At 40.1% G+C, this 13,459-nt stretch overlaps 1 protein-coding gene across 1 annotated transcript in view; it reads right to left on the reverse strand.

Moving 5' to 3' along the window:
- SLC2A13 (solute carrier family 2 member 13) overlaps window positions 1–13,459 on the reverse strand; it is a 178,093-nt gene that overhangs the window by 83,177 nt on the left and 81,457 nt on the right. Inside the window, exon 4 of the mRNA XM_026868199.1 lies at window positions 1,940–2,048. Within this exon, the coding sequence (XP_026724000.1) occupies window positions 1,940–2,048 (109 nt within the window). The remainder of the gene's footprint in view (window positions 1–1,939; window positions 2,049–13,459) is intronic.

Genomic DNA, 13,459 nt, shown 5'->3' on the forward strand with positions numbered 1-13,459 from the left:
AGATCTATAACACAACTTGAAGATGTCATTTTTGAGTAGTAACAATTCAGACTGCCATGCCCGTTAGTTAGCCATACCGTATAATATCGCATAGTTAATGAACTTGCCATTTTATTACTTTGTTATCTTGTATTATCTTCCCACAACTGTTCATATTCACAGATTTTGTATTGATTCCCAAATCTGTGAACTTGACCATGAATGGTGTATGAGTGCAAGTTATTATTTTGCTGGTTAACCCCTTTCACAGACTTATTAAAGCAGCAAAGATCTCCACAAAGATCCCTGTAAGAGTGTACTCTTGGCTTGTGATAACTGATCTTTTATTCTTATCTTTTTTTTTTTTTCCTATCTTAAAAACTTATTAACCTGAGAGGGCTTCTCTCTTCTGACCATCTAGTTTCTCCAAGAAATTTTGTCAGCAGAAGTCATGTACTAGGACAGTTAGTTCATACAGGATATAGAGTTCTAACATGCCCATGAACTCACATCCAACCAATTTGCAAGTTATAATCTGTCTACAACAGTCATGTTGGCTCTTCTTTATTATTTTATATTCTCCATGTACATGTTCATTTTTCATATTTATAACCACACATCTTCTCACCTGATTATATGACAGTTTTAATTAATTTTGATATGGACAGAAATAGAACTTTCTGGGTTGTAGCTTCATGCACATTATGCTCGATTTCCAAATTCAGTGATTATGTATTCAAATTACCCCAGACCTGTTGGGTGTACCCTGATTAGTCTAGGCAATCTGTTATTATTAATTTTAATCAGTCTATTCTAAGAGTTCTTCCCCTGAATTGAATTGAATTTGAAACAGACCATCTGAGACATCTTAAGTAAGCTCCAGTGCAGGAAGCTTCACATACTCTCTAACATTAACACCAATGCAGGAGGAGTCTTGTAAGATTTGCTGCTAAAGATTTATCTTCTGCTGGTGTTCTCATAACATCTTGATCCCTACTGGGCCTGAAGACTATTAGGTGTCTTGCTTCTGATGTGCCTGAAGAATTTCCAAAAGCTCTTTCTGTGCCTGTCTTCTGGTTTTCACACATAACTTAACAGTTTTGCATCCAAATGCTTCCCATATTTGGTTACAATTTCTACTTCATAAAGTCTCTCTCTACCTGTTACAGATTACCCTCCATTGCAGTTTAACAATACTGAGTTTGCGTTTTTCCCCCTTGTGATAGATGGCAGATATTTACTCTAAAATTTATATGGTAGCTCTTGATACCACTAAAAGCATTTTTCCTTTTAGCTCTTCCTTTTAACAATTTCTTAACCAGCTTGCTCCCTTAGGTGTAGTTCTCTCTGTAAGATGTTGCTGCAATATATTTTACACTTGCTCTTAAAACAATATGGAAATTGTATTGTATGGTTACTCTCGTAGAGTAGCTCAACAGTAATTTCATCTTAAACTAGATCTTGCGCACTGCACATTTATCAAGAGCTACTCCTCTTGTGAGCTGACATCTTATCAGAAAATCCAATATATTGTTTTTCACTTCTACATTTACTGAGTCTTCATACATTTAACAGAATCATGTAATAACAGGAAATGCTTCTTCCCTCAGCATCTTACCTCCTTTAGCATTTCACAGTAATTTTCCATCCCATTTACATGGTCAACAGTCTAACCCTCACCGTACTTTGATCTATTTGCACACAAATTCAAACCATGAGTGTACTTTCTTGTCTAGACATACACAGCTTTGACCATAAACCCTAACATAATAACACATCTCCCAGAGTACAGTTTGCATTCTCATCTCTATATAAACATTTGCCCTTACACTAACATACTCTTGTACCAATTTTCTGAGACAAGAAATATGTCAATATCTGGATTTCAAACCAGGTCTGCTACTGGTCTAATTGTCTTTTTCTTACACTTTATAAAGAGAAGCAAGCAGTAAATACATACATGACGGTGTTAATCCCTGACAGTTGTTGAAACATCTGCAGACCACAACCCACAATTAAGGCTCTTCGAGTTGGAGGGTATGTTAGCATTCTGCAGATCACAGGTCCAGCTTAAAAAAAAAACAAAAAAACAACAAAACAACAAAAGAATACGTAATAGTTCTTAAGTGATCGCTATCAAGACAATGTTCCCAGGCATAACAGGCTTTGCACCTTACTTTCAAACAAACTTGGATTATTTCAATTATTTGTGAACAACTTGATCATTTCAGATGTTTTTCTGCATTGTATTACAAAGATTATTTTCAGGCAGCCCAGGCAAAAAAGGAAACCATTTTTTTACAGAGCATATACTACTGATGGCAAATGTACAGCTCTCCTATATCATACTAACAGATTGCACATCTACTGAAACTGAATGTACTCAGTGTTATCAAAAAATATCATTGTTGTTTCCTTTCTAAAAGCTCCCAACGTTACTGAGAGGTTTTATCAGAAATGCCACTACTCACCGCTCAGATCTGGATCTTGCTGATAAAGCATTCTCCCTAGTTCCCCAAAGACCCCTTTTCCACAAACCAGTTGCAAGTACAGGCATTTTGAAGGTATGGGATAGATCTATTCTGCACAGCTGTAAGGCCAGCAGAGGAGGTGTAAATTAATTAATTTTTGTCCATACCTCTGGTTGCAATGGATGAGATTGCATTCAAAAATCAGAGAAGAGTTTCTCAGTGAAAACAAAAAATTTCTGGCAAACAGAGAAAGTTTTTTAAATTTTCCAAAGTATCCTATTAAAAAAATACAGAAAACTATACGATAACACATAAAATTTAAAATACTCGACTCCATTATTTACTTGGATTTCTTTCTGCCCAGAGTGGTGTTTAGGGCAGAACACAGTCTGGGAAAGAACTGTATGTTTTAAACATCTTATCACATCTGTTATACCCACTCAGAAAAACGAATACAGATCACAATATATGTAAGTCAAAATAGTTGCCATAAAAAAGGGAGATGAAGAGGACCTACATTTCTACCTTTTCAAAGTCTTCGCTGAACATACAGAAAATGTATTGATTCAGTATAAAAACCTATATGGGTCTGTTAGTGAAGAAAGCTGACAACCTGTGAACAGTTTCAAGAGTGTAACTCAAGAAGGCAGTTTAGATAACATTTTCTTCATTGAAAGATAATCAGATCTAACAAAAAATTATTTTCACTAAAAAAAATATGGTATGCCTAATTCACATTTTATTGGTATCATCAGAAAACCTTGCTTCTTTACTATTAACGGAACGTAGTCTGACAAATTTTCCAGCTGGTTTCCAAGTAACATTAACATTCAGGCAGTACACAGTCCCACCTGTCCTGCCATATAGTCACACCACTACCTTCAAAATGTCTCTGAGTAAAATCAACTGACAGACATATCAAACCAATCTATGTATCTGGTAAAATATTCTCAAGCAAGGCACATGACATCACTGAGTAGGCAAGCATGTCAAATGGTTCAGTAGTAAAAGTGGCATTTCCTCAGTGGAAAAACAATGAAACCAGCATTTTCTGCTAGCTAGGAGCAGTGTGGTGCTCAGACATACTCTTGGATTTGTCCTCCACGCCAAGCTTCACAAAGTAAAAAGAATTTACTAACAAATGCAACTATTAACCTTAACTCAGAAATAACAGCCCTCAGGTTTGCATACTCAGCATCAAAGAATCACAGAATCCTCTAGGTTGGAAAAGACCTTGAAGATCATCGAGTCCAAACATTAACCTAACATTAACAGTTCCCAACTACACCAGATCCCTCAGCGCTAAGTCAATCCGACTCTTGAACACCTCCAGGGATGGGGACTCCACCACCTCCCTGGGCAGCCCATTCCAACACCTAACAACCCCTTCTGGAAAGAAATGCTTCCTAATATCCAGTCTAAACCTTCCCTGGTGCAACTTGAGGACATTACCTCTTGTCCTATTGCTTGTTATTTGGTTAAAGAGACTCATCCCCAGCTCTCTGCACCCTCCTGTCAGGGAGCTGTAGAGGGCGATGAGGTCTCCCCTCAGCCTCCTCTTCTCCAGACTAAACCCCCCCAGTTCCCTCAGCCGCTCCCCGTACGACCTGTGCTCCAGACCCTGCACCAGCTCCGTTGCCCTTCTCTGGACACGCTCGAGTCATTCAATGTCCTTTTTGTAGTGAGGGGCCCAAAACTGAACACAGGAATCGAGGGGCGGCCTCACCAGGGCCGAGTCCAGGCGTCAGATCCCTTCCCTGTCCCTGCTGGCCACGCTATTGCTGACACAAGCCAGGATGCCATTGGCCTTCTTGGCCACCTGGGCACACTGCTGGCTCCTGTTCAGCCAGCTGCCAATCCACACCCCCAGGTCCCTCTCTGACTGGCAGCTCTCCAGCCACTCCTCCCCAAGCCTGTAGCGCTGCTGGGGGTTGTTGTGGCCCAAGGGCAGCCCCCGGCATTTGGCCTTATGGAAACTCCCCCAGTTGGGCTCAGCCCATGGCTCCAGCCTGTCCAGGTCTCTCTGCAGAGCCTCCCTACCCTCGAGCAGATCAACACTCCCACCCAACTTGGGGTCAGCTGCAAATTGACTGAGGGTGCACTCGATCCCCTCGTCTAGATCATCAATAAAGATCTTAAACAGGAGTGGCCCCAAAACCGAGCCCTGGGGGTCACCACTCGTGACCAGCCGCCAACTGGATTTAACTCTGTTCACCACAACTCTTTGGGCCCGGCCATCCAGACAGTTTTTTACCCAGCAAAGCGTGTGCCCATCCAAGCCACAAGCAGCCAGTTTCACCAGGAGAATGCTGTGGGAAATGGTGCCAAAGGCCTTACTGAAGTCAAGGTAAACAATGTCCACAGCCTTTCCCTCATCCAATAAGCAGGTCACTCTGTCATAGAAGGAGATCTGGTTTGTCAGGCAGGATCTGCCTTTCATAAACCCATGCTGACTGGGCCTGATCCCCTGGTTGTCCCACATGTGTTGTGTGATGGCACTCAGGATGAGCTGCTCCATCAGCTTCCCAGTCACCGAAGCCAAGCTGACAGGCCTGTAATTTCCTGGATCATCCCTCTGACCCTTCTTATAGATAGGCATCACACTGGCCAATTTCCAATCTGTTGGGACCTCCTCGGTCAGCCAGGACTGCTGGTAAATGATGGAAAGCAGCTTGGTGAGCACCCCAGCCAGCTCCTTCAGCACCCTCGGGTGTATCTCATCTGGTCCCACAGACCTGTGTGTGTCTGTGTGATGCAGCAGGTCACTGACTGTCTCCTCCTGGATTGCGGAGGGTTGTTCTCCCAGTCTCTGTCTTCTGGCTGAGGAGGCTGGATTCCCTCAGTACAACTAGTCTTGCTGTTAAAGACTGAGGCAAAGAAGGCATTGAGCACCTCAGCCTTTTCCTCATCACTTGTTACCATGTTTCCTCCTGCATCTAGCAGGGGATGGAGGCTCTCCCTGGTCTTTTGCTGCTCACATACTTATTGAAACATTTCTTGTTGTCCTTGATTGTTGAAGCCAGATTAATTTCCAGCTGGGCTTTAGACCTCCTGATTTCCACTGGGCATAGCCTCACAGACTCTTTGTAATCACTGTAAGTGGCTAGTCCTTTCTTCCAAAGGCTGTAAACTCTCCTTTTCTCCGAGTTGCAGCCAAAGCTCCCTGTTCACCCAGGGTGGTCTCTGTCGCCAGCTTCTCTTACAGCACCTGGGGACAGTCAGCTCCTGTGCCATTAACACTTTCTTCTTAAAGAGTGCCCAGCCTTCCTGGACCCCTATTACCCTTCAGGACTGTCTCCCAGGGGATTCTGTCAAGCAGCTGCCCAAACAAGTCAAAGTCATCCCTTTGGAAGTCCAGGATGGCAGTTCTGCTGCCCCCTCTCCTTGTCTCTCTCAGAATAGAGAGCTCTATTATTTCATGATCGCTGTGCCCTAGTCGGCCTCCAACTACCACATCATCCACCAGTCCTTCTCTGTTCACAAAGAGGAGATCCAGCAGGGCACCTTCTCTGGTCGGTTCACTCACCAGCTGTGTCAGGAAGTTATCTCCCACACATTCCAGGAATCTCTGGGACTGGTCCCACTCTGCTGTGTTGTATTTCCAGTAGATGCCTGGGAAGTTAAAGTCTCCCACAAGAACAAGGGCAAGCAGTCGTGAGATTTCTCCTAAATACCTACAGAATATTTCATCCACCTCTCTGTCCTGGTTGGGTGGCCAGTAGTAGTAGACTCCTACTACAACATCTGCCCTGTTGGCCTTCCCCCTGATTTTAACGCAAAGACACTCCACCCGGTCTTCACTACACTTGTGCTGGAAGCAATCGTAACATTCCCTAACGTACAGCACCACCCCACCGCCTCTCCTTCCTTGTCTATACATCCTAAAGAGCTTGTAGCCATCAGTTGGCACACTCCAGTCATGGGAGACATCCCACCACGTTTCTGTTATAGCTACTATATCATAATTTTCTTGTTTCATCATGGCTTCAAGATCCTCCTGTTTGTTACCCATGCTGTGTGCATTGGTATACATGCATTTCAGATGGACTGGTGTTTTGCTCCCTTCCCCTTTCAAATATAGTTTAAAGCTCTGTCAATGAGCCCAGCTAACTCCTGCCCCAAGATACTCTTCCCCATCTGGGACAGGTGCATCCCAACTAATGCCGAAAGGTCTGGCGTCCTGTACACTAACCCATGGTTGAAAAATCCAAAGCCCTGATGGTAGCACCAGTCTTGGAGCCACAAGTTCATCTGTTGAGTTCACCTGTATTCTTCTTCATCCATGAACACAATTTATGCTTCGGACCCCTTAATCAGTTTCCCCAAGGACCTGAAATCTCTCTTCATTGCTTCACATCTGAGCACAGAGGCTTTGGGCTTAAAAACCACTATCTGGCAACTCATTCTGCAGCATCTCTCATGAACCCAGGCTGCTAAATGCCTATGAGGTCTTTTGTTTTTTATAAACTTCCTACAAAGTCCTTAATGGAGTTCAAAATCTACCTTTATCTTCAAGGACCATACAGCCAACCTAAATCTTGAAGTCCACCATCAGTGACTACGCTTATCGAATGAGCTAGAACTTTAGAGCAGGGGCTGTTAGGAAAGGAGGCAGAAATGTCTTAAGGAACTGATGCAAAGTTTTCAACAATTCCTGATCTGCTCAGCTATTTGATGAAAGTTATATAAAACTCTATTCACAATACGGCATTGTACAAAACAATTGGAAAGAAGGCATTAAAATGAATAGCTAGAAATTAAAACAGCTGTTCTCAGACAATGGCTTGCAACTCAGAGGGAGTCATGAACTCTCAAAACTTCATCACACAAATCAGTCTGTATGCCTGATGTGGGGCCCTGCAGAAATTTTAAGACCATGTAGTAAAGTTTAGACCCTTACTTTAAAACTTTAGACCTTTAGAGCAACCAGTCAGCTAAATTCAGTAAGTACTTGAAATTTTTCAGATTCTGATTAACTGTATCAGAAAAATGATGCTACAAGTCAGAGATTTGAAAGTTTCACTCTATATCTGTACCATGGTAACTGCACATATCAATAAGCATACACAAAATTAAAGGATTTTCTTTCATAAAATTCACAGCTTCAGGTTTACAAATCAATAAACATAATGAAATAAATAAAAGAATTTGTTAATCTCTATATTAAAGAAGTTTTACAAATGGCACTAAAAACCACAAAGGACTTTGACTGCAAGGTGGCTGTTTTTAAAACAGAAAATGAGTGTAAAACTTTTTATTAAAATTATCTAGCCCTAAAACTAACTATACTATTTTTGTATTTTCTTATCATCAACCCTGCCATCCATCTTCTGTTGAGTTGATATATTACAGCCTTCTTAAACAACTCTAGGAAAACAAGGTTGCTAACAACAGAGAATGGATCTAAGCAAAAAAATGAATAAAGTTTCCAGGACTAAACATATTCTTCTGAAAATAAGTCTTCTGAAAACTGAAATTGTCCTTCAAGAGTTTCTCACAATCATTAAATCTGCTGTTATTGCAATAGATTAAAATGGAGCAACTTAATTGCTCACAGAACTAGAGGGAAATGAATGATGCAAAAATATATCACAAAAAACCAAAAAAAAAAAAAAAAAAAATTTGGCAATTTTTACCATGGAAAAAAATAGATATTTGTCTCCAAAAGCCAATATTTTCTTGTTTATGATACTTCCGCCTTAACTGTTGTTGCTTTGTCTTCAGCTAGGAGATTTAGAAACATTCCTGCATTTGAACCATTTCATTTGAAATTGAGAAAACATGGAGATGTTTGTTTTCCTTCTTCTAATCTATGAATAAAAATGAAGTGAAAAGGATGAAACCTCCTAGTGTCATGATTAATTTAATGAGACAAGATTTGGTAGGACTTTGTGATGTGGTTTCAGATAATTACTTTATCCAAAGTAAATTTCCTTAATGCGTATGTTTACAAGGGTTGAAAATATGCTACAGTAAAGAACAGCTGAAGCTTACTCTAGTGAGAGTGTAATATGGCAGCAACAGATAAAGAGCAACGCAAATATAAGAATACTGCTGTTGCAGAAGGCGACATTACATGAAGTGGTGATAAATGTTGCTGTGGTCTAACTAGACTTTTCTTAGCCTGGTCTTAACTGTCTACCTAACTAGACATTCATTCTTATAAGCAAAAGGCAACATTCATCCTAATAAGCAAAAGGAAGTTTGGTTTCACATCCAGAAAAAACATAATACTTTACACTGAGCTAAACAGGAAGAGCTGTTCTTGTCAAATCATTACTGCTGGAAAGCAAGTGATGCTTTCCAAACATTACATTTTATGAGCGGTTATCTGAAACTTTTAACATCAGCTTCCTGTATTTTAGCTGTTATTTTTGTTAGTAGTCATAACCTACAAGTTCAGTTTAGAAACTGTGAATCACTGGGTAAGGCATTTTGATTTCCTTTGTAGCTAAAACAGATTGTATGGCGATCCTAGGAGCTTGGGCGTGATCCACTGCCAACTAAAAGATATAGATACCTTTCACAAGCAACAAAGAAAGCAAACCCTAGTTCTAAAAGGAGTTTAAATAATGAAATCTAAAAAGCAGAATGGGTATCAATGATGCCTTAGCATTTTCTTCTGAAAATGTCCTGCATAAAATTATTGTAGATAGACGTAAAGCCAACCTAAAAATCACCCAGCAAATGCAGGCAAACATCTGAAGCTGAAAGCCTTGTGATCCTCCATCCCTTGAATTATTAGTTCAATACCTGGCAAAATTTCACAGCCAGGAAATGATGGTTAGAGATCAGGCTCTGCCAAAGTAATTTTCAGGTTCAAACATTCTTGTGCCAGTTAATCTAGGTAACAGCTTGTAGCAACAGCTTTAAAACTGTGTAGGGCTCCTGCCAGCATTTTGTGCCGTTGCTGCAGAGGATTGTTTCCAAAAAGGCAGGCTTAGCCAAGCAACAAGTCAGTCACTCATCAGATAAGCATCAATTAAGATCAACCTTCAGAGTATTTTCTTGGACCCAGTCTTGTACTAATGCCAGCCAATACCGTCTCTTCCATCCAGATAAATCTTCAAAGAAGTGGTCTACAGTTTGAAATAGGACCAAAAAAACAGAAACAAACTTCAGGCTGGTGATCTGGTTAACAAAAGAGACACAGGAACCATGTCTCTGTTTTGCCTTTCCTTACAAAACAACAACTTCCAGTCCAGCTTTCTCTGCATCATCTGTAGAACATTCCTCCACCTAAGACTTCTCCTCTAAGGCACTGAGAGCTAGCTATTATTTTCTGCATATGGATGATATACTAAAACAAACACCCTTTCCCTCTCCTAGCTACTACATAATTGTTTTCTGAAAGTATCAACTTCATTAATGTTTCCTTTCTGTAAAATTTACCAAATCACAGGAAAATAGAAGCATATTTAAGATCAAAACTGCATTATTTATCCTGAGAAGATATAAAACAATTTTACCTAAGTACCAAGTTCTTCCCCAGTCTCACAACGCTTCCAGTAACATTGGAAGAATCACTCCCAGCACTAGAGGAAACTTCCTACTTCGTGTAGTTCTCTAATCCTTTGAGAAAGCCCAAAAGGTTGCTTGCTTGAGCCTTTTTAACAGCATAACCCCCCCATCAGCCAAGAATAAGAAGAGACTGGCAGCTTGCCTAATAACCAGTTCTTAGTATTTTTCAGTTTTCCACAGCAAATATATCCAATGGTATAACAAGACAGTCTGCTATAAAAGAAAATAAAAGCTAATTAGACATAGCCACTTTGGTTCTAGAGAATTAAGTAGTGCAAGGAGTTTTTCCACGCCTAGATGAACTGAAAGAGGTTTTCTGTTTGCTTAGAAAACCTAGATTTTGAATAAATGGTCCCTCCAAATAATCTTTTTAATCCATACATTGAGAACAGAAACACTAAGAATAAAGACTTTTTTGTTGTTGTTGTTCCGACAGCAAGTTGAGTTGTCTTTTGGGAAGGCTGAAAACAAAGCAATTTTCTTTTATCTGTACAAGAAAAAAAAATATATCTTTCCCTTGATACCACATTTTTTGATATAAAGCTTTGGTGACGGAAAATCTGTATGACTGAGTACTTGCACAAAGGCAGCAGCAGTTAAGAATACCTTTGAACAGGACAAGAAGTAGTGGCAAGCAGGAAAGCAAGTACATTTTGGCTCTGTATGAGCCAAAGTTCTTCATAGAAAACAGAAACTACTCTCATGAAGTCCTTTTAAACTGGAGGAACCATGACAAAACAGATAACGGAGAAGAGCGGCCATTTACATGATGCCAGCAGGAACTGAGAGAAGTGGCCACAGTGACTAGTAAGAGTCCGTGTGGGTGGAAGAGAGACCTCAACGAGGTATTGTCAGACCTGTGGAGTGGGGGGATGATGGAGAGGGAGTTTTACCTGTTTCTTTGATAGGAAAACTGGGGTAGGGACAGAGAAAAGCAAGGATCACATTGTGCCTTCCTTCTAACTGTGGCAAGCACCTTAGAAATAAAGCAATAGGTAATAAAGACTTGTGCATACCTGCAGCCTGCAATGTGGTTTTAGCAAACAAAGATTTCTTTCAATGGTCTGCTCTAGAACTGCTTTACATAAGAAACAGTAACGTGACCCTCACTTAAAGCTGGAGAAAGCAGATGAGGAAAGATAAGATGTAGTTATCACTAGCAGGGACAACCAAAATAAGCAAAGTGTTGTAACAGCCTGAAGAGCTTCCCACTCCACTCTCTCATCAAGTAATGCAGTGCAGAGCACTTAGCAATTTGGAATTAGAAAGCTTTTTTTCTTTCACTTTAAGTCGAGAAAAGACATTTAAAAGAAAACTGCAGTCAGGGTAGTTTCAAGAGTGTCCTTTTTTGTGTGTGTTGGTGGTGTTGTTGCTGTTGTTTGTCAAATAAAAGAGCAAAACAGCTGATGACTCAGAGTTCCATCCAACCCAGTCAGTAACCTACTCTCAAGCTGATTTTCCCAGCCATTATTGTATTAACACACGTACAGATATTGTATTTTATTTCCTGGGCAACTCACTTCAAACCTTAAATTTTCTGCATTTTTTTTTCTGCCAAATATCATATTTCAGTGATATTATTTCCTCCCCCCCCCATCCCCTTGTTTCCAAATGTAATATCCCTTTTCCTGCACTAAGCCAGTAGTTTAACAATGACAACAGATTTCTACTTCTTGCCCTCCAAAAGAATGAGACACATTCTCAGGAGGCAAGCGGAAAAAAGGGGAAATTTAGCAGAACAGAGAAAGGAGCCTGAAGGTCAATGAAAGTCTCCATGTGAACTTACAGATATAACCTGTTGCATGGTCATGTTTTGTTGGGTTTTTTTAAACTTTATTAACAGCACATTTAATTTAGACCATCTCCTAAAAAAAAAAAAGTTTTAAAAAACAATCTATCCAGGGGGCCTGAAAAACTCTTCTCACTTTTTAAAATTCAGATGCCATTAGCATATGAGCTTCATTAAAAATAAAAGGAAAAAAGTTAAATTAATAAATGAGATCCACATTTAAACAGATTTTAAAAACCTGTTTTGAAATCACTATCTTTTTAGCACATCTCAGTTGGGTTCCAAAACTACCAGAGAGGAGAAAAATAAAAAATTCACTGTAGGTTAAAGTCAAAGTACTTTAACTTTGGCTTTCTAACAAGACTGCACCATCAATGGATGACAGACAGTACAGCAGACCAGTTTGAAGCTAAAAATAGTAAGTCTTAAGAAACTTCAACTTTCTTTTTTTTTTTAAACTGAAGCATTTAAACTTGAGCACAAAGTCAAGTTCCACTGAAAACAGGCCAGATACACACTTAAGCATTTCACAGAACTGCAGCCTAAGATCATACCTCTTCTAAAAGCACTAGCTAATTTATTACATTTTAGTATTGACCACCTTCTATCAGAAACACAGAGGGCTCTAAGACAACCACTACCACTCAACAACAGCATGTTTTTCATCAGAGAAGGCCAACCACATTCTGAGAGGAGGAGCCGGAGCATTGCCAGCAGGCCAAGGAAGCAGTTCTCCCCTCTACCCAGCACTTGTGAGACCCACAACTCGAGCAGCACACCACATTGCTGTATGAGTCTGGAGGAGAACCATTGAGGTAGAAAGGGCTGGAGCACATGTCATACAAGGAGATGCTGAAACAGCTGGGACTGTCCAGCTTTAACAGAGAAAAGCCTCTGCTGTCTACAGCTACCTAGCAGAGATCCAAAGAGAAGACAGACCAAGGCTCCTCAGAGATGTGTAGGGGTGCGACAAAAGTCAACAGACAAGTTGGAATGCAGAAAATTTGGACCAGATGTGAAGTTTGTTTATTTGTACCATGGAAGTGGTCAAATACAGAAAGAGATATGCAGGTAGGTCATGGTCAAAACTTCACTGAAAGTTCCTTAGCAACTTGCTCTGACTTGTATGCTTTGATTAGGGATTGGATTAGACAACCTTCAGAGGACATCTACATGATTATTACATGAAACCTACATCACTCTAAGACTTGTTGTAATAATCAGTACTAGAACAAGTAATAATGAAAAAGTTTGGTACTTCATAATAATAATAAAAAAAAAAATCTGAGTATTAGGAATTAACAGACTATCACTAACACTGAAGCGCACTTAATTCTACTTCTATTAAAACCTTTTGCTTTCCACTATGTATTAATAGTATCATTTTCACAGTTATCTTAAGCAACAGTGACTGAAAAGCATCCTTACATATAGATCCTGTACAACTCAGCCATCTCCATACTGCCAACAGTAGATCCACCCCTTTTTGCAATTTCAGTCCTAGGTTTCATTAATCAAGAACTTGTCAGTCACATTAGACTGACAGCTTTAACCCTGAATTTATAACCTCTGCAGAGAATACCCATCAATATTGAAATCAGCAAGTGTAAAATACTCAATTGACAACTCCATAACTGGTATGAAATATGACACTGCAATAAGGAAGACTATTCCAGCCTTTCAATATATAAAGGGGGCT

This window comes from Athene cunicularia, assembly GCF_003259725.1.
Source record: "Athene cunicularia isolate RWA chromosome 1 unlocalized genomic scaffold, athCun1 chr1_part2, whole genome shotgun sequence".
In the NCBI taxonomy this organism is placed as follows: Eukaryota; Metazoa; Chordata; class Aves; order Strigiformes; family Strigidae; genus Athene; species Athene cunicularia.